The sequence below is a fragment of the Centroberyx affinis genome, unplaced genomic scaffold (genome assembly GCF_046629955.1).
Source record: "Centroberyx affinis isolate AG114_WGS23_722 - 3 ecotype Tasmania unplaced genomic scaffold, CSIRO-AGI_Caff_v1 ptg005445l_1, whole genome shotgun sequence".
Lineage (NCBI taxonomy): Eukaryota > Metazoa > Chordata > Actinopteri > Beryciformes > Berycidae > Centroberyx > Centroberyx affinis.
The window spans coordinates 77,596-100,162 of NW_027282725.1; the positions used below are offsets into that span (position 1 = coordinate 77,596).

The following is a 22,567-nucleotide window of genomic DNA, read 5'->3' on the forward strand; positions in this document are numbered from 1 at the left end:
TGTTTATGTTTATAGTATATTCTATTTTTTTCAGAGCCATACTTTGGCTGGAGATGCAGAAATGGAAACACTCTCCAGTCAAAATATGCAGGGGAAACGCACTGAGGAGGTGGAAACCTGACTGTGTCTTGTGGGCCCAGTGATTACTATGCATGACATAGACAGTAGCGCTGACAGTCATCCGGCATTCCTGTGGTCTCACAACAGAAAGACAAAAGGAGAGAGAGAGAGAGAGAGAAAGCAGAGGAAAATGAAATGGATGAAAATTCTGATTTACAGAGCAGAGCAAAGCAAGAAAGAACGAACGACAAGAAAGAAAGACTTGGAAATGTTGTCTCTGTAGTTGATGAGAGAGGAATAACATGAAGAGAAAAATTGAGAGATTCAGAATCTGCTGGAACTGTAGCTCAGAAAAGACTGACAGAGAAAGAAGCAGCGGAGGCAGAGAGAGTTATCTGAACAGCTGTTTTTGCCTTCAGCTCCCTCATCTAACAAGAAAGTAAAATGTTTTCTTTTCATATCCACCCTCCCCTTCTTCTCTCACTCCCTCGCTGCCGTTGCTTCTTGTGTGAAATTGTCTGTTCTGGCCAGGCCACAGTGTTGACACGGTCTAGCGTGGTCACCGAGCGCTACGATGCACACACACAAACACACACACTCACAAGCGCAGGCACTTTAATTGTGGAGTAATTACACATACCACGGCAGGCAAGTGGGAGAGCAGAGAGGAGCAGCTCCGATGCATGGAGAGCCAGCCACATTCCTCTGTTGTTTGGTTTGGTCCCCTCTCTCTCTCTCTCTCTCTCTCTCTCTCTCTCTCTCTCTCTGTCTCTCCATTGTATTCCAGTTGGCTTCCCAGGTTTCGAAGGAGAAGATGACAACTCGAGCATAAGCTTTATGATCTTGTTAACGAAGATGTTACTTGTCCTAAAGCAATAAAAACGGTATTTGTTCCTCTGCATCGTGTGTGTGTGCCCGCATGCATTTGTTGCTCATGATTAAACTTTGGCAGCAGAGATTCTCATATTCTACAAATCTACTTTCCCCACAGTGGTGCGAACTTTTACACACAGCTCTCTGACATGCAATCACCACAGTCTCTGTTTGGGTAGATCACCATCTACACTCCTCTCCACATCAGTGTTGTCGCCTTTTACATCCCAACACCTCCCTTTTCTCCTCCTAAAATCAACACCACCATCATCTCTCCATCCTCATCTTTAATTATAGCAAATACAGTCAGTCGAGTGGGGGTGTTTTGGCACAACTTGATCTGACTTCACTCTGCTGCGTCAGAGCCAAAGACTTTTCATTTCCAGTCTTTAATATGAAGAATGTCAAACAAGTGAAGTTTCAGTTACGTATAATTGTGGACTTGCACTATGGGTTGTTTGCTTCCATGTCATGTTTGTGTAACCCGGTGATATAGTGCTAAGTAAAAAGGTTGATACACAGCGACCATCACAAGGCAAACCACAAATATTACCAAAAATCAATTATATTTTCGGTAAAGAATTGTTTTTGTTTATTAAATTACATCAGTGTGACACTACTTAGTATGATGTGTACTATGACTTACATCATACACATTTATGTCAGCCTAAAAAGGTGGGTAAACACTGTTCTACAAATAAAATAGTGAGTAAACTGAGATTCAGTGGGTTTCACCTCCGCTACATCCCTGGTGTTAACTGATGTCAGTGATCAGACCTGAGCAGACCAGTAACAGCAATTACTCACAGCTTTGTTTGTGTTCTCTATTAGACCACGGTGACCATGGTATTAGGACAGCTGTAAAAGCAAATGACCTGCATCTTATGACGATCATAACATAGAGTGAGAGAGAGAGAGAGCGAGAGAGAGACCTGAGGAAACATGTTTAGAGCTGCCTCAGCAATCCATTGCTAAACAGATGAAAATGCACAAAGCTTAACCTTAAGCCAAAAACAGTGTCAATTTCATCAAATTATCTGTCATTAAGAGATAAGTAAAAGCATGTGGATTGAATTCTGGCTGAATAATTCTTCCACATATACCTAAAGCCCTACATCAATGATGAAATATGAGGGATTCCCCTGGGATTAAATGAGCTGTCACTTAATCCAAAAGATTTTCAATTATAGTTTCAGTTTAGAGTATTGGTGTTAGGTGGTGTACATACTGTTTCAGAAGCTTTTCTGCCCCTCCAAGATAGAAACAGAGAAAGTAAATTAGTTAAAAAGAATAAGAACATCTAAATTATTCCCAGACCTAAGCTTGAGGATTTGTCCGAATGAAACCGCATCTCTTGACACAACGGCTCCTAACGCCAGGTGGAATCCCTTTCCAAACAGCTCCGGAGTTCCTGCTCAGCCTCCCAGGATCACATGGGAATTGTGGAATTCACTCGGGAATGCTGTCAAACATTCGGTGGCCATATCGGGCCCAAGGGGCTCTGCGAGTGTTTGTATGGATGATGTCACTGGGAAAGCTTAGCAGTGCTCATGCAAGCAAGCAACCGTGGAATCATAATAACTTAATGGCTGCTGGAAACACTTGACTTGAAAGCAAGTTGAAAGCAACTGCAAGGCAATTTTCACGGAGTGTTTTTCTGATAGCATTTGGCTATTGCCATTTCGAGACTGTTTACACTTAGAAGTCTTTTTAAACTATGAATCATGGCCTCAAATGGGTCAAAAGCCTATGGCAAGTGTGCTTGTATGTTTCCATTGTAACAGTCCCAGAGAAAGAGTACATTTCTGAAATTTCCTAGGTCCAGGGCTAAACCACAAAGATTATGAACCTTGCTTTAGGACTGTTGGTTGCATTAGGTGACAATAATGATGTGACATGATGTCAAGGAATGATAAAATGATCAATATATAGTCATTGGACGTAGGGAGTAGACAACCAGTCAGCCAACGGACAATCCTTTAAGCCTGCAGAAGTCTTTAAGGGCATTCTAAGGTTCATACCATCTTTCTGGTGACATTATGCATTCAGGTCTGGCCGTTGCCTTTTGTTGCATGTCATCTCCTCCCTCTCCTATCATTCCTGTCACGCTTTAGTGTATCCTGCCAAATAAAATTCCTTCAGAGTCCACCAGGTTCACAGAGGACAGACAGCAGAGGTTGATAGAGAGCATTTACACTCCAAATGATTTGGATGGACCAAATCTTTGTGATCATTTTGATGGTTCAAAACATTCTGAAACAGACATATGGTTAGGATGTGATTTTAGAAGAGATGCTCCTTGGCCAGCAGAGCTATCCAGACATACCGGGTGTCATGCAGAGCTAGTCTGAGAAGCAAGGGAGAAAGTGGAGCAGGGCTGGGTGCACAAGATCTCTTCCTGTTTATCCACACAGAGATCCTCCTGGTGCCTGAGAGATAAGATAATCCTGCTGCCCTGGATATGTGTGTGTGTGTGTGTGTGTGTGTGTGTGTGTGTGTGTGTGCAGGCAAACCCTCCTTGGCCTCAGTCCTAACCAGAGGACCATCTGGGAGACTTCAAGCTTCAAAAGGATGTCATTTTCCAAACCATACATCTGTCTCGTAAGGAACAGCACATCTTACATTAGCCTTCATTTGCGGTTGGTGTACATAACCTAAGCAAACCTCTGTGTGACTTCGGCTTGGTTTATACTGCTACGTGATCCATGTTGTTAGTGTTGTAGTGAGCATGTTGGAATGTAAAGTGTTTTTCTGCTTTGAAATGTGCAGAATGCAGGAGTATCTGGCCAATCAGATTACCTAGTTTTGACACACAACTGCTGGCAACGACTCATGTCTGCACGTTGTCTGCAAGATGCATGACCGTACATGCAGTTAAATCTTTTGGGAGGTTGCACATAACTTATACAAAGAGCTGCCATCACAGATACCCACAACTCCCTGTGTGCAGCACTACACAGAACAAATAAAATGTAAATTGACTTACATTTCCACTGTGTTTTAATAGACACACAGGATTTGTCAACATGTATTGTGACAAAGTCGAAAGTGACAGGCCTATGGTGCAGAGTGAGGTGCATCTGAATGGACATTGTCCCAAAAATCACTAAAAAGTCGAAATTTCTCCAGAGAAGGAGCAGGTGGGTTATGGGAACCCCTTTGGCTTTTTTTGGGTGTCATTGTCACTTTCTTTCTTTCTTTCTTTCTTTCTTTCTTTCTGTCTGTGTCTTCCTTCCTTCCTTCCTTCCTTCCTACATTCATTCATGAGTGTTCACGCATCTCTGAAATCCCACGTAATACAAGTCTGAATTGAAGCAGCCAGTGTTGGTTTACCACATGCGCACTCTCACAATGGGCAAATTGTCTTACCAAATGCGCGCTCTCATTGGCACATCGGCGCGCTCATGTATGGCGCGTCCGTGCCGGTTCTGTGCCCAGAAGCGCAAATTCTTGTCTCGCACCTGCGCGCCTATGGTATGCGATGAAGCGATTATCTTATGCATAACGATATAGCCTGTCTCTACCCTATAGTGGGGGACAACAGTTTCATTATAAAGACTTTTTCAAAGCTGTTGGTTGACTTGCCGACAGTGGGTGATTTGTGTGGAGACATTTTCTCCCTCAGATTTATTCTCAAACCCAAACAAAAATCCCAGTTATATTGCTATAAAAGCCTAAGGGGATTATAGCGTATCTGTGGTAATTGACATTGAGATTTCTAGTTAGTAGTTTATGCAATTTTTTCTCCTATGGTGTCACTATATTCCTATAATATTGCTGTAGGGAGTTGTTTTGCTGTATTTGAATGGTATCCCTCTAAAATGTACAGTCCTTTGTCGCAAAGGAAGGAAATCTCTTTAACTTTATGTGTCTTTATCACCTCTTCAAATTGCCTGCTGAATATGATTGTGTCAATTTCTCAGAGCGCCTACATCTGGATCTTTTCATCATCGTCTTGACTTGTAGACTAAGTGATAAATCAAAAGCTATGGGCTGGTTTGTTCCCTGTGAGAGGAGACTACATTTAGACGACATTCCTGCTGTAATATCATTAGCTAAACACAACTTCTTATCGGCCAACCCAGCTCTCCTGGAAGTGAAATAAATTAGATTGAGTCAGAAGAATGTTGGACTCTCTCTCTCTCTCTCTCTCTCTCTCTCTCTCTCTCTCTCTCTCTCTCTCTCTCTCTCCCTCTCTCTCCCTCCCTCTCTCTCTCTGTCATTTCCCCACTGAAAGGTTTCTGGCTTTGAACCGGCGAAAATGAGAGGTCAAGCGTATAGGTGATCTGTTCACACCTGCATATTAGACCTATACTGTGTGTGTGTGTGTGTGTGTGTGTGTGTGTGTGTGTGTGCGAGAGAGAGAGAGAGAGAGAGAGAGAGAGAGAGAGAGAGAGAGAGAGAGAGAGAGAGTATATTCATTGTATTAAGTAAATATTTTGTGTTTATGTATGTGTGTGTACGTGTGTGTTTGCGTCAGTGAGAGAGAGAGAGAGAGAGAGAGAGAGAGAGAGACACAGAGAGAGAGAGAACTCCCTCCCCTTGTTCCGTCTTTCTTTCCAGCTCTACTTCCAGCTGTTGCTGCATTCCTCTCCACTACACGTCGCCATTGGCGGGGGCAGCCGGCTTTTACGCGCGTGTGTGTGTTTGGTGTGTGTATGTGTGTGTTTATGTCAGAGGATTACGCGTCAAAAGTCTCTCCTAGACATCCACAAGTTCCAGTAGAGCTGGACGCACAGGGAATGTGTCCGATGCCAAGGAGGAGACTGTGATGACAGCAAAGTGACAAGAATATTTTCGGATTTTTTTTTTTTTACAAGCTACAAATTCTAGGACTTGAGCGACTTTGGTGGAGCAACTGGGTAATTGTGTTTGCGTCCTTTTCTCCACCATGACAGAAGTGGCCAGTCCCGCTTCAATAATGGTAAGGGTGTTTATGTATGGGAATATTAAAGAATTACCAATTTTTATGATCCATTTGTATGTTTTTAGATGAGGTAGCCTATTAGCCTATAATAATAGGCTATTATATAGTACATTATACACTCAATTCAGCCGCAACACAGGGCTCCAGTTCTTTTCAGAGTTTATTTCCTAAGTGAGATATTTGATAGTGTTAGTGTCGGATTAGTAAACCTTATCCGGCTTTAATTGCAGATTTCGTTGTCAACAAATAAAAACAGGGACAGATTTGTTTGTTTCAGGTACTGAAGTACTTCTGGTACTGATTTTAAGTTCCTGTAATAGGCATATCTTAGGAATATTATAGTGATTCCATTGGAGATAAAACATAAAAAGGACGATAATGCCACTATAAACTCACTACTGAGGACCACAGGTACTAAAAAATCCCTATAGGAATCATGAGAGATCAAACCATAAGGTAAAGTCTCTATAATCCGACCATTGAGTACAACTGCAACACTATAAATCCTAGTGATATTGTGTGCTTGTGGTATCAGAGAAGTGTTTTGACTGATTCTGAATGGTATTTTGTACTGGTGTGTGAGTGAGGGAGCCTCATTCCAGAGAGGCAGACCAACCACTCAGTCAGTCCAAGCCACAGGAGCAGGCACTCTTAGACTACTCCATCGTGACTCAAATGAGAAGTCTACTCTTGTAGGTTAATTTAAGTCTATTGCTTCTCCTGTTATGTGGGGATCCAATACAATCCAGTGTGTGACCTAACTTGGATCTTGAACAAATTGGACCAAAGGGCCACATCAGAGATTTTGGTCGCATCACCTCCTTCCCCTTTAGCATCTGAGTGAGGTTTCTAAGTGTGTCTTTAGGGTGTGTGCATGCATGTGTGTGGTGGGATGGTGTTAAATTAGTCCTGTATTTGAACCGATCTTAAATCTCAGTACTATTCGATTTGATTCCCTAGCTATGGAATGACACCACTAAAATGTTCAACCTGTCTTACAGATTTCACATGTCAAGCTGGCCCTGTTTGTGATGTGGAAACCAGCTGAATGCTGTATATTTTGGTTTCTTATGGGTCTGGACCTTACTGTAATTGGGTTGTGGGTTTGTCTTTGGTGGGTCCAGCCAGAGGACTAGTATGTTTTGAATAGCCTGGCCTCCTCATTTATGTCCCAGGCTTAAAACTTCTCCACAGGAGGTAACATCAGAGATTTCAGTCAAATTTGAACATGTGATACTCCTTACAGTTTTTGTACCTCCAGATGTGGTTTCATAACAGGAATAAGTCATAATCAGAATGTTAGCCTGTGTTAAAGCCATTACCTGTCAAGTTGGCTCTGGCCATGATGTAGAAACCAGGAAGATACTGCAGTATGTGTTGCAAGGACTCAAGATACAGATACTGGTATCAGCTATTCGACTGATATCATACTAAAAAAGAGTATTGTATCCTGGAGAATAAGGATAGTTTTTGGACAAAAACAAATTCTGTCCCACTCTAGGATAACTGAAATTTCAATACTAGTTAGATACCATTGCGAAAGATTGAATTGAATATTGAACTGTATGAATGTCTGATACTTTCACCGAAGGTTATGCAAGCTGAAAATCCATCTCTTGACAGTGGACTGCAGCAGTCAGAGTCAAACAGCAAAAAAACATGGCAACAGCATTAAACAGTCCACCACGTCTTGAACTGAATCCCAGCCCCCTTAAACTGGTTGACAAAACTGCTGCCAGGAGAGGAATATGGAAGGATTTTGCTTACAGACCTGACATAGACGGACACCCAACTGACATATGAAAACCCCTGTGCAAAAGTTTCTGCAAGTCAGTCCAAGTCCAGTGCAGTAATAACTTGCTTGATGCTTTTTTCTTGTTTGCGATGGTATGCAGTGTCAAAATTTAGATATTAAACTTAGTATTGATGCCAAAGCAAAATTCTGGCATTGTGACAATTCTGTCTCAATCATTTTCATTCAGCGAATCCAAATTAACCCAGCAAACATTTTACATTGAATAGATGTTGATATGACAGGCTGCAGCAGAGTTGAAAACTTGTGTAAATATAGCATCAAAATGAAAGTTGAGACATCATCCATAGCTGCTACCTGCATTGTGAAATCAGGACGTAAATATCTTTCTAATATCCGTTCAAAACAGTTTCCAAAGCTATTTTAATATAAATTGAACTTGGCCATGTCCTGCACTTCTCTGTCTGTCAAAGGTTGCTGGGAATAGTCTATGTTTATATTTTTCAGCAAAGGTAATGCACTAGGTGTCGGCAATGAAAAAGTGTTATCAGTGCACAATGGGATCACATTTTGTTTGGCGGACCAATGGTGCAACTTGTGGAAGTATTTTTTTTGGCTCATTCAACCATGACTCTCTTTCACTGGATTCTTTAAGTTCTTATCCATTTCATTTTCTTATCTGTCTCTGTCTCTCTCTCTTTCTTTCCATCTGTCTCCCTCTCCCCTCGTCCATTTCACTGTCCCAGTTCATCTCGCCATGTGACCTATCTTGCTAATCTGGGTCATATGTCTTTCTACTAATTCATTGTCCCTCCTTCTCTCTGTCATATCCGGCCCATTGGAAACCCAAACACCGGTTGATCCCCTACATATGGCCGTTTAGGTAACCTGGGCTTTTCCAAAGACACACACACCCAAAACAGACACGCACACCCTCGACTGAAATTCAACTTAGATTTCCGCCACCTTCGACTCAGCTGTGATAACAATGAACATTCTTTCCTGTGTGGATTTCTCAATTGTTCGCGATATCATAGGGATATGAAAAATACTAATAGTGAGTGTGAGAGAGATTGAGGTGGACAATGCTGGTGGATGTTTGTTGGGTTTGAAGGGGGTTTTTCAAGGTCAAGCTGTATTAATCAGCTTTTTCAGTTGTCACCAAAACACACACACACACACACACACACACATGTACACACACACACACACACACACACACACACTCAGAGACACACATGCATGCACACACTGAAGTCAAATTATAGACGTTCTTGCATGGATCAGAGACAGAGAAGTAGTTGTGTCCCAAATGTCAGTTTGTGTGTGCGTGTGTGTGTGTGCGTGTGTGTGTGTGTGTGTGTGTGTCAGGCATAGACTAAACTTGTTAAAGTCTCCTTGAAGACATTTTTGGAGGCGAACCAGGGAGCGGAGTGCAGAGAGGAGAGGAGAGGAGAGAAGAGGAAGATAACCCCATTTAGCCCCGTGTGTTGTGCTATATGAGGGACACTCAGAGAGAGGGACTCCATATTAAACAGCATCTGTGATACAATGCTGGCTTTGTCAGGTGGGAGGAGAGGACAACGCTGGAATGTAAGGGAGGGGGGTGAGAGACAGAGAGATGGAGGAAGAGAGAGAGAAAGAGAGAGGAGTGCAAGTAAGGGAAAGCAGAGAAAAAAGCGAAGGCAAAGGGAGACTTGATTTTTAATTTTTCATTAAATATCAGATGAGAAAGACAAGTAAATCAGATGGGAATGTAAGCATTTGATTTTTTTTATGAATAAGATACAAAAGATAATGAAAAAATAAAATGATAGCTATGGGGGCTGAGAGAATGAGGAGAGAGACTTGTTTAGACTTTTGACTTTACTTAGATAAATGAACAGAGAGAGAGGAAGAGAGAGAGAGAGAATCAGAGGAATATAGAGTCGAATGAGATCCTATGATGAATCAGTGCTGCACACAAAAGATCTATTCAGTTGTAATAAATCTGTAGTGAAAAGTAGTCATGACCAACAATTGCAAGTGATTAAGTTGCATCTTGAAGAGGATTGTGTTTTTCATGTGTCTCTTTAATATCACTTTTGGAAATGGGATGATTGACAGATTAAATGAGGGAGTTTGCATCCACTTGCACACACATGATCGCTTTCGTATGCATGCGAACACACTCACACACACTACAACACACACATACTGGAACACGTCCTGAAACCTCTTCATTCCTGCTCCACAACCACATAGTATCTCATCACAAGTATGGGCTTTCCAAAACAACACACACACAAGCATAGACAGATAGACATGGCCCCAACCTTAACCTTGACATTCATTCCCGAACCTAAACCTAATTCTAATGCTAACCTTAAAGTTACAGTCTGCAGCTTTTCACCTTGAGGCAGCTAAGGGTGTATCAGTCCCGCCCTCCTCCCCATCAGTTGGTCAAGTTCACACCCCAGCACTTATTACTTATCTTAATGAGCTGTCTACCTTCAAACCACTTCTAGCCTGAGGCTGAGCTAATCAGCATCTGTAAAGCCACCACAGGCGCTGAAGAAGCCGACGGTAAACACAGCCAATCTGCAATTAAAAAAGCAATGCTAATAGTCACTGGGTTTTTGAACAGGCCTTGTCTGTTGCATATTTAGCTTCACTGTACTTTCTGCTTTCCACCATTGTTGTTGTTGTTATGACTTCCCTGCACTAAGACAATTAGCCTCACTTTGATAGTCACAACCCAACTCAGCCCACAGCAGGTGGTGATGATGTCCCAAACATCATTGAAAAGCCAATTTCAGACAAACGGGGGGATTTATATTTGTACACAGACAAGCAGAGACTGATAATGTTTAATATGTCCTATTATTGTTATTTTAACATGAAACAAAGTTGCATATTGCAGCTTTAACCCAAGCCCTAACCCTAAAGTAGCCCCATTGTAGAAGTAAAGACCAGCAAAATGTTCTCACTTTCCTCATTTTCCTCATCTTTCTATCCATGTGAGGACATTTGGTACAAGAACACACACACAAACACATTCACACACATGCACATAGTGTATACAGAGACCAAGTAATTGAACTGTCATAGCTAGTAAACTTTAAGAAAAATCTGTTCCAAATCAGTCAAATTAAAGACAATTAAATTTGTCCTGAGATGTGGTTACAAGAATTCAGACTGCGACAGAGACAGAAAGAAACAGTGAAACAGAAAGTCAATGAAAAAGAGGAAAAGAAGGAACAGATGGAGAGGAAATACAAAAAGACAGGGGACCAGAGAGAGGGAACTTTAAGAAAGGGATAAAAGGAGAGGATGGAGAAAATGAAGGGATGAGATGAAACCGTCTGGGAGAATGCTGCAGGATATTTCTTCCTGTTTTCTATCTCCCATCACTCTTTCTTTCTCCCTCACCCCATTTCTCTCTCTCTCATAACTCTTTCTCTCTCTGTCTCCAGATGCAGGGGAGAGGGGGTATTTTGGGGAGACACTCAGCTGTTCTACAGATGGGATCAAAGAGAGAGTGTGTGTGTGTGTGTGTGTGTGTGTGTGCAGCCATTCTTGTACTTCTGTCCTTGTAATAATTGAGAACCAGTTTGAGTTTTTGTGAAGTGAGGTCATTTTGGCTGGTCCTCACTTCTTCAAGGGGCTAGTTATGACTTTGATTTAGCGTTAAAATTAGAATTAGGATTACGTTATGGTGCATTTTTGGCCAATTGTTTTGTTGGTCAACTTTCCCATCAAAAGAAAAATCCACCCTTGGATTACACTGTCTGCATCTGTATATCATCAATCTGTCATGTTCAGTATATATTTCAGAATAAAATACAACAGCAAACAACAAAATGGACCCAACAATGCAAGGTACATCGCCAATAGCTGCTTTTTTAACAGTGGTAAAATGTTTAGGGTGGATTTTCTCTTTAAGTGATGAGAACATGGATGCTAAAATGATGAAATATAGACGTGAAATATCTTCACAAGCATTGTAATACAAACGCATTTGTGTGTTTGTGTGTGTTTGCGTGTGTGCAAGCTCTGACTTTAGCTCGCCGATCCAACCAGACTCCCTGATAAGATCAGGATTGGTGACTGGAGGAGAGGTTGTGGAAAACCTCGGAATGCCAGAGCTGGAATTTTGAAATCTAGAAAGCCATGCTTGGTGTTTTTTTGTTTTTTTTTTATCCCTGGGGGCTCTGCTTTTAGCTAGAGCATAACGAGGCCAAAGACATGTCTGGACCTGCCCATATTGTAGCTCACCTGGTGAAAGAGGGGAGGGGAGGGGGGGGGGGGGGGGGGGGTCGGGGGTAGAGAGAGAGAAAGAGAGGGAAGGGGGAGGGAAGGAGAGAAGAGAGACTTGGTGTACTTTGATGAACTTTCTTGATTAAAAACAACAGAGAGATCGAGGAATGATGGAAGAGGAGAAGGAGAAAGACATGGCAGGGAAGGGGAGAGGAGAAAAGGTGGGGGGTAGGGAAGGAGAGAGAAGAAGGGATGAAAAGGGAGGAGAAAAGAGGAAAGAAGGAAAACATGTCACTATACTGAAAAGAGATCCTCTTGAACTTTGAAGTTTGGCTCTGACCTCCATTTCTCTCCTTGTCTCCGTAACATTTAGGCTTTTGTCCAGCCTATGTTGCCAACATACACTGTGTGTTTGCTTTGTCTACACCAGTGATGAAAAAGCTCTGAAATCAGTGTGTGTGTGTGTGTGTGTGTGTGTGTGTGTGTCATACATACTGGAATGTGGGGCCCCATATCTTTGTGCGATAAGGTAAAGAGCTGATGTGTGACTATATTTGTGGATATTTGTGTGTGCATAGGGGATATGAGGGTGTCTGAATTTGTGCCTATGTGTGGTGTGTGTGTGTGTGTGTGTGTGTGTGTGTGTGAGGGAGTTTGTGCGTCTAGAGGCAATGAGGGTGTCAAAGCAGCTCAGGAAGTGACCTCAGAAAGGAAGTGAGCGCTGAATTAGAGGAAGCGGTCGGGAACTGACTTTGATTTGCGTTTCCTCTGCTAGTGAGGAGAGGAAAGAAAGGAAAGGAGAGGAAAGCAAGATTAAAAGGGAGGAGGAGATGGAGAAAAGAAAGGAGGAGACGAAGGAAGTAGAGAAGGAGTGAAAACAGAATAGCAGGAGGAGAGGAAAAAGAAGTGAGAGCAACTTAGAGAAGAGATGAGAAAACAAGAGAAGGGAAGGGAAGAGAAGAACGTAAGATAAAGTAAAACAAAAACAAATAAGATGCTAATGGTGAAAACAATGAGTGAGGTTGATGGTGAGTAGAGGAAATGTAGGTTATGACAGGAAAATGAAGAGGAAAGGGAGGATGACAGAGGAGGAAGAGAGGAAGGAGAGATGACAGAAGGTGGAGGAGGAGATGTGGTCGGTGTGGTTTCCCATACACTCTAATCATCTCTGCTTTTGTGAGAGGCATTTCAGTCATCCATATGGGCGTGTGTGTGCGTGTGTGTGTGTGTGTGTTTGTGTGTGTGTGTGTGTGTGTGTGTGTGTGTCGGTGCACGCACATTCACAAACAAGCAAGATTGTTTTTACTCCATTGAATTGTAGGGTTCTGCATGGATTGTCCTTGGCACTGGATCTGAGTATGTTTACTCAAATCACACACACACACACACACACACACACACACACACACACACAAATGTACACAAGCTTGAAGCATTTTTGATATCTTTCTCTTTATCTGTCTCGCTCTGTTTTCATTCCTTTTTCTGGTTTCTCATTCTTCTCTCTCACAAATGCTCTCATGCTTTCAGTCTAATCCTGTACTGTTACTTTAAACAGAGTTTTCTAATTTTTTCTTATTTATTCCCACAGTCACCTGAAAACCTTTTTACTTGACTTTTACTTGAAACAGACAAAGGTGGTAAGAGTGTTATATTTTACTTCAGGAGAAATACTAAATTTTAGTCAGAAAGAAATAGAAAATACTTGCAGGAATATACGTACATGCAGGAAATTATGAACAGTAAAAGACCCTAACCCATAAGGCATAAGTCACTATGTTATAACTATGTTATCATGTGCAACACTAGTGTTGGGGAAGAATACACTTTGTTCATATCAGCAGCATTTCTATCTGTTGCATTAGGAAAGGCCCAGCATGATTGTGTAAGACTAAAAGATTGATACCATTGTACTGACAAAGTCTACATTTACTCAAACCCTAAAATAGTTACTCAAGTATCCAATTTCTGAAGCCAATGCAAAAAAAGAATTAGACTAATTAAACTTACTGCAGTACATAGCTGTAGTATTTGAAATAAATACTATCTACCTCTGAAGGCCTATAGCTGAGGAATGGTAAATTTAAAAATAAAGCCACCATGATTAGGTTCTCTGATGTCAAGTTATGGTTTGATGATTCGGAGGTCATTCTCTATGGTTCTTCTGGTTAAACCTCACCACTTATGGGCACACACACCCACAAACACACACGTACCTCATACACTTAACATGCTCTCTATCTCTCTCTTACTCTCTCTCTCTCTCTCACACACACACACACACACACACACACTCTCAAAGTGCCGGGCAGTGCAATGGCAGACCGTGCCCAAGAACTCGTGGGAAATCTGCCTTCATGGAACATTCCTACCAGTTCCTCCCACTGCAAACCAGCCTTTGTGTGTGCGTGTGTGTGTGTGTGTGTTTGTGTGTGTGAGAGAGTGTGAGTGTGTGTGGTGTTTTTCCCCCAAAGTGGTATTTTCCCCCTGGAACACTTTCACACGGACAGTCCCTCTCATGTGGCAGCTGTGCATGCAAAGAACAGTTTTTTTCTGTGTGTATGTGAGTGTGTGTGTATGTGTGTGTATTTGCGAGTATCTACATATATGTATATAATCATCTTTGTTTGTGTGTTTGTGTGTGTATGTGTGTATGTGTGTGGTCTAAGCTTTCCCTTCTCTCTCTGTCTTTCCTGCAGGACTCTGAAATGATGTTCCAGCCAGAGTCAGATCAGATGAGTCCAGCTGAACTTAAGGTGAGGAAATACACACACACACACACACACACACACACACACACACACACTGTTCGCCGATACAGGTAGATTACTTTCAGGTAGATTACTAGATTACTTACTTAGTACATAGATTACTTAATGTTGTTTAATACCTCTTTACTCTATACTAACCAAGTTATCTCAAACTCACTCATGACCTGTAATTACATTTTCCAAAGCATAAACCAAATAATTTATGATTCCACATAATCCTTTTAAGGGCCAAAAATAATTTCATGGAGGTTTGTTGCTGTTGTAGAGAAACTGAATACATTTCTGAAATTGATCTTCCCCACTTCTGTCTGTTGCCTATAGTCTCCGCCTCTGGACTTGATTGACACGGGGAAAGGGCTGAAGGTCCAGACAGCCACGCCCCACCTGGTCAGCCTGGGCAGTGGGAGGCTGAGTGTTGCGATTACCCTGCTGCCACTTAAAGAAGGTAACACACACACATACACACACACTCACACCTGCGTACTATAGGCAGAGGCATGTATACATACTTACCCACATGTACACATGCACAAACATACTCATACATGCTACATAGATCCGTACACGCTTACACACACACACACACACATACTCCATGGGGTTAGATTACACAGCGAACAATGCCCTTGCACCTGTGCATACAAGCCACTTATCTTTCTCTCCTTTCCCCTTCCTTCATCCCCCCTTCCCTCCCCAATGCCCTGGATCAAGGATTCTTAAAGGGAGTCTGAATGTATTTCCTTACCCTCATGTAAAGGTTTTGTTACACTTTTTGTTACCTTGAGTCAAACCAGACCTCCACTGTACCTTTCCACACTTATCCCTCCCTGGCCTTCCTTCCCTTCCCTTCCCATCTTCCCAGTCCCCCCCCCCTTTGCTCTGTTTCCATGGTTACTGGTGAGGTGAGACGGGGTGGGGTGGGGGGGCTAGGGAATGTGATACTCTAAGAGGATGCGGGGTCACAATAGAGTCATGACAAGGAGCCAAGACCACTTCCTCCCTCAGGGCCGCTTACATAGGGGTGAACACACACACACACACACACACACATACACACACACATACACACACACACACATATTCGCCTACACACACATTCACATATGTATATGCATAAATCCACACACCTGTACAAAGTCATGCATAGAGAATGTATATGAGTATATGTGTATAATGTCCATATGAACACATAATACACTTACACATACTGGCATACATGGTGCATACACACATCCTGGACACACACACACACACACACACACACACACACACACACACACACTTATACAGCATGATTATAGTTTCCTGTTGGTGACATAACGGTGGTGTATTTATAGTTATATACAGTTTCTCTGTCATCAGTAATCCACAGGTGTCTTGAACTCTCTCCTTCTGTCTCTCACTCTCTCTCTCTCACACACACATACACACATACACATTCATCAGCAGACCACAGGTGCTGTAGCATCATTACTATTCCAGTCAGCTGGGCCAACTCACTAACAGACACTAATAGAGAAGAGATGAGAGCAGAGATAGAGAGATCTACACCATGATAAGCTGAGAGACACACTTATAAAAGTCATTATAATTCTCTAGCCTGCGGATAATACATGGAATAGTAATGCATACTGACTGACAGTAAAGGATAGCATTAAAGGATAGCAAGCATTTGCTTTTGTCTCATTGGAAATATCAGTTAGTGCTAGTAGGAAAAACACTGGTGACTTTCACATACACACTTGTTAACATCTCTTGTCTTTATCACACGTCTCTCTCATTCTATTCCTAATAACATAAAGAGACAGAGACACGTTGCTTACTTGTCTCCTTTCAGCCACGAGCATTACAGTGTAGTGTAAAATTATACTGGGACTATGCTTTAAATGGATGGATTTCAGAGTGGTAGAGTTGCAGTCTGTACAAAGAAATTGTTAGATCTACGTAGTGATAAACTGGTTGGCACAGTTACTGGATAAGGCTAAGTGTAACTCTATAGCTTACAGACAATAAATGAAATAGCAATACACAGTGAATGGCATTATAAAAGGATGGGTTAGGCTCGGATTTTTAGTGATAGAGGCTAAAGGCAACTAGCTACGCACTGACACATGCATAAGGCTGATTGTTATCCTATGGCCAACAGTAAAATTATATTTTGACATTTTGAAATTTTGTTTATTATTTTTCTTCACATGACACTTGAGAAACATGTCCCATCTTAATGTGCCCCTTGATTTCAGTGAGGAATGCCGGCAATGTGAATAAGCCATTTTAAGGGAAATGAAATACTGAGATATCCCTTTATAAAGCATGGATCCCAGACCACCCATATGGGTCAAAATGCATCTGTTTAAGTTTCCCTGTAAACAGTTGGTTAAGTTAAACTGGGGTTGCAGTCTAGGTCTATGGAGATATATAAAATGGATAGCACACATACTGTATAGGGCTGATTATAATTCTATTGCCTGCAGTAAATAAATGTCATAGTAATACACATTGGTTGACTTTAGAAATTATGGTTCTTAGGGTTATATTGGCAGAGCAACATTCTAAAGGCAATTATGCAGAGATATCAACACTAGCTGATTTTAATCCTATATCCTACAGTACTAGGTTTTTAAGTATAGATCACAACCAGAATTCAGTGTTTGGAGCATGAGTGTGTGTATTCAAGTGTGTGCATGTGTGTGTGTCTTTATTCAAACTTTTTCTTCACCAGTTTGTTTATACTACGCTGCTGATCACATATGCATTATTTGATGTTCCAGGTGTAACCCGTATTGGTCGTGAGGACGCCCCAGTCCCACAGGACATCACTATCCAGGGGCCCGGCATCGAGGCAGAGCACTGTCTCATTGTCAATGAAGGTTGGTGTCAGTTCACTTTCTATGGACCAAGTTCAAAAAGATGGCAGTCTTCTGAAATGACATCACTGAGTCCTCTTTGCGTTTCTGAACTGGCAAGTCTGTAGAATTATACCACAAACCAAGCTGAACTTTGCTTGGTTTCCTTGGGGTTCAGTAGAGTCTATACAGAGTTACACTTAGATCCAGCTCCAGCTTACATCTTTGTTGCTAACATTGGCAAGTGGAGGTGGAACATTGGGAGACATTGGGGACATTTGGGAGCAGAGACAGATGAGGAACAGCCTGTTGAGACATCAAGCAGCACATTAAACCCATGCAAAATATATCACCCTGAAAAAGTAATTTAATCTAGTATTGAATCTTACTTTTCTTAAGTGAAAATATCTGCCATGGGAGAGAGATTATTTCACTTGCCACCAGTGTAAATGTAATTATTTCAAGAATATTTTTCAATCAATTATCATTTTCTTGATACTAGTGGAGGATTTGCCTTGTTCTGCTTTGTTTCAAGATAATAACTCTTCAAACAAGAAATTCTTCAAACAAGTCAAACAGTGTTGGAAAGAAACGCATTGGCAGGATTTTTCACTTGTTTTAAGAAAATACAATTTTAAGACTGAATATGAGACTGTGACTTCTTAAGGTAGAAATATTTTGCAGTACATAAATATTCTATGGTCACTATCAGTAGGTAGATGAGCTTAGGAAGAGACAAGGAGAAGCTGAGTGACTGAGTTGCTGGTGAGCCAGAAGACTGATACACAAGACTGTTTTATTGTAGTGCATAGGTTGATTGCAACTCTGAAAGGAACAAAATAAACACTGTACTTCAGATTGCACTCTCCCTGTTGTCCATATTCCTTTGTGGTAGATTCTGTATAACTGCTACACTAAGCTCTCAGACCAAAAGTGCAGCAATAAAGATGAAAATTGCATGGCTTTTTGTGTGCAAACATTTCTTGTCTCTCTGTGTCTTAAAATGGGTAGTGAAACCAGGAGTGTGTAATTTATTTGCACATGCTCCTGCCAGTCAATTCAAAAGAAGGAAACAATTTGGAAAGAGTGGTTTAATATAATGCAGCGATGTGCAGTTTTAATTTTAATGTTGAATACTAACACACTAACACAGGAGGGGTGGTGACTCTGGACCCCTGCGGTCACCTCTGCAGTCTGGACGGAGTGCAGGTCGCTGTGCCCACACCACTCACACAAGGTAAAATACACACACACACACACACACACACACACACACACACACACACACACACACACAATTTGAAGGCAAACAAACCATGCAAGTGTTGATATATTGCCACCTACTGGACAATAATAGTATGGAGTTGGAATGAAAGATGAGTGAGTGAGTGTTTGTGCCTACTGCAGTAAACTGCACTGCATGGAGTGTACATACTTTCAGTATTTCATAACCTTTGTGTGTGTGTGTGTGTGTGTGTGTGTGTGTGTGAGAGAGAGAGAGAGAGTGGTTAGTTTGTGGTTTGCATACTTTCAGTATTTCATAACCATTGTGTGTGTGTGTGTGTGAGAGAGAGAGAGAGAGTGGTTAGTTTGTGGTTTGGTTAACTTGCATTCCTCTCAATGTGTGTATGAGTCACATGAGTACAGTTATATGGCTGACATTCTGCATGGAAACGGCTATGTGTATGTTTGTTTGTGTGTGCGTGTGTGTGTGTGTGTGTGTTGTATGTAAGTATATATGATATGTACAGGCCTATGTGTGCGTGAGCATTTGCTTTAGTGTGTGTGTGTGTGTGTGTGTGTGTGCACATACGTCTTCCCTGGTTTGGCCTCCTATCCTTTAGGGTTAGTTTCATTAGTAGCGGTTTGGAACAGCTAGCTGCTACAATGAGTCACAGCTTCCAACAACTGCAGAGCACACACTAGTCTCCAAACTCCACGACCATAGATTATAGAACACACACACACACACACACTAGCCACACAAATTCTAAAGTTTGTTTGATAACTCGTCTTTCTTTTCTTATCTTTATCTTCTCCCTGCCTTCACGTCTCTGTCTATGTTTTTCTGTCTGACAGTCTGTTTATCTGTCTATCTATTGTCTGTCTGTCCTTTCTCTCCTTCTTCTCTCCTCTCCCCTATTTCCCTTTCTCTGTATCTCACTAAATTACAAACCTCTCCCTCTCTCTCTGCCCTCTTCAATGCTTTCCACTGCATTTTGTTTCCTTCTCCTATACCTCTCTCATTTCAGAGGATGTACAGTATCTCTCCACCTCCATTCTTACCTTTCTTCCTCCATATGTCCCTCCTTTCTATCTGTCCTTTCTATTTTGTCTTGTGTGTCCCATGTGTGGCCTGGCCACTTTCAGTTAAATATTGACAGGCCTATTTATCTCCCCGCTGTGGCCGGCCGATTCAAATATTGACAACATCTTGGTGTGTCTACACACACGAGGCCAGGGCATTGTGAAGGAGCAGCAGGTGGGGGCAGAGAGAAGGAGAGAAAGAGACAGAAGGTAAAAGTCAGGGCAGGTCAAGAGGGCAAGATGGTTTGGAACGTTGTGGAGGGTCAAATAAACAAGAGGTTGCAGAGAGAGAGAGAGCGAGAGAGAGAGAGAGAGAGAGAGAGGGATTACAAAAACAGTGAACAGGATAGTGTATAGGTATGAGAAGTGTATTTTTGCATGTGAATGAATCCACTGAATCCTACAATCATAGGGATTCATTAACTTATTCATATACATTTCTTTGCTGTGTTAATATCCCATAGAGAGTGAATCTAAAACTCATTCTTAACTTCAGATTGGTGTGAGTCAAAGGGAAATCTAGCCAATGGATAAAACATCACTGCTCTAATAGCCACACATACTTAATCTCACACACACACACACACACACACACACACACACACACACTTACCACTCACACATACAGGTGGAAACAAAGAACTCACATCTTATCAAATTTATTTGATAAGAATATTGGACATTACTACTGACAAGAGAGAGAGAGAGAAAGAGAGAGAGAGAGAGAGGGCCAAGGGCAAAGTTCTCCCTGAAAAAACAGAGATGATGTTTTTCTTCTTCTCTCTCTCAGGTCATCTTTCCTATCTTTCCTTCCTTCATTCTTCTGCTTTCTCTCTAGCTCAGTCTGTCTGTCTGCTTCCCCCCTGTCTCATACCATCCAAATCTCTTTTACCCCCTTCTTTCTCTTTCTCCCCCTAGTGCTTTTTGTTTCAAAAGTGAAACTGAGTACATTTAAAATCAGTTAGGTTGTGGATTTAATGGAATGAAATCACCATTTGTGTAAGGTTATTCTTTTTCAGCCAGCACATACTCCAACTGGTCTGAGGTCCATTCCAACTAGGTATTCAAAGAAGAGAGGGGGGAAATAGGTAGGTAGACAAAGAAAGAAAAGTGAGGGGGGCGTCTACCAAATACCTCACTGTCTAATAGACTTTGAACCTACCATTTACAGATAGGGGTACTGGCGTAGTGAGCATTTGATTTGGGTATGCATTTTTTGTTATTCACACTCAAGTTAGTTTTCTTTTCATTGTCTTCGGTCGTATAAACTGTGAGCAGGGTTATTTGTTTTCCTCGTCAGTCTTTGAACCAACTGCTCTTGTTAAATTCAGAGCCCCTCCCCCCTTTTTAAGATCAGTTGGTGCGGTCCTGGCCACAGTCTCGTGGATGGTAAATCAGTGAACTTCGAGACGGAGTCAAGACTAGCTAGGAGGCTTGTGACCGTTGAGGAGGGAGGAAAACAACAGCAGGGATACGACCGACAATAGTGTTGACTTTTTCATTTTTCCGTCTTAGTAATAGTCTTTTTGAGCTCTTCTCATGGTAATTTGTCAGACGTAAAGAAAGAAGAAAAGGTGTTTTTTTTTTCCTCTGCCGTCATATGTATTCACTGAATGGGACTCGTTAAAAGGTTTGTAACGGATCTCTTAAAATTCAGTGACTAGCTAGCTGAAATCTCAGTGGTCTCTCTCTCTCTCTCTCTCTCTCTCTCTCTCTCTCTCTCTCTCTCACTGTAATACGGCTGTGATGCTTTTGGCTGATTCAGCTTCCCACCAGACATCCCACTCTTTTGAGTTGTGTGAACATTGCTGTTTTCAAAACAACCTCACATGCTCTTTCAACAGGTTGGACATTGTTCTGTTGTCACAGTCTTATTTCCCCAGTTATCACCTCGAATCGATATAGTTTCAGGTTACCTTTGCGTCATAACAAACCGTTTGGATGGATAAACAGCATTTGTTCATCAGCTGACCTTAATTATTTCCCTTTATAAATCAGATAATTCTGGTCCTGAGTTCTGATTGGAAGCCGTTGTAAAATACATAATATACTCACACCTGTGGCTGCATTTAGATATTAATGCGCTGACCAGATATCACCTCTCGTGCTGGTACTTAGCAATCACACTTGGTTTATCTACTATTAACAACATTGCTTGACGAAAGAATAACACTTAACTGGTATCATTTTTTTCTAAGTTAAAAATGTAAGATTTTTTTGAAAAATTGCTTTCAAAACTTTTTAATATAATTGTGTGTTATGGCTGTTTTATAAGCCATTCGACATCGTGCTTCTCTAACGACTTTTAGCTTTCATAAAATCACTGCACAGCACAGCCTCACATGGCTTATTGCTTCAGCCAAATAGGAGGCTTGCGTCAGTGCTGCTATTGCAATAGCCACCGAATAGAATAAATTAAATTTCTGATTTACGACCAAAGTTTGGGAGTCTTTAGTCACAACTAGGCTCCAACTGGGTGGAGCATATTGTCTGCACTGTTTGATGGCATACCTCGGGGTCTAAATTAGCCGGCAAGTTCACAGACTGGTGTGAATGCATGTGACAAAGAGAAATAGCCCGCAGTTATAAAGACAGGCTCGGCGGTTAGGCTACCTGACACCTGAAAACAATACCTGGCCCATTGTTCTGAATGTTTTTGTATTCACAAGTCTTGCCCCTGCCAGCCTCTAGTGCATGCAGGCTTTTATTCCAACCTCACACTTTATTGTTAAGAAATGAGAAATGCAGGATTTTTAAACTGTTTTTGTATGTCCCCATATCTGTCTATCTC

General features: G+C 41.6%; 1 protein-coding gene across 1 annotated transcript in view; it reads left to right on the plus strand.

The window, feature by feature from the left end:
• The first annotated feature begins 5,605 nt into the window (after nucleotides 1–5,605).
• phldb2b (pleckstrin homology-like domain, family B, member 2b) overlaps nucleotides 5,606–22,567 on the plus strand; it is a 48,316-nt gene continuing 31,354 nt past the window's right edge. Inside the window, exons 1-5 of the mRNA XM_071546781.1 lie at nucleotides 5,606–5,857; nucleotides 14,552–14,608; nucleotides 14,945–15,068; nucleotides 17,395–17,493; nucleotides 18,623–18,706. Coding sequence (XP_071402882.1) covers nucleotides 5,825–5,857; nucleotides 14,552–14,608; nucleotides 14,945–15,068; nucleotides 17,395–17,493; nucleotides 18,623–18,706 — 397 coding nt within the window. The 5' untranslated portion in view covers nucleotides 5,606–5,824. The remainder of the gene's footprint in view (nucleotides 5,858–14,551; nucleotides 14,609–14,944; nucleotides 15,069–17,394; nucleotides 17,494–18,622; nucleotides 18,707–22,567) is intronic.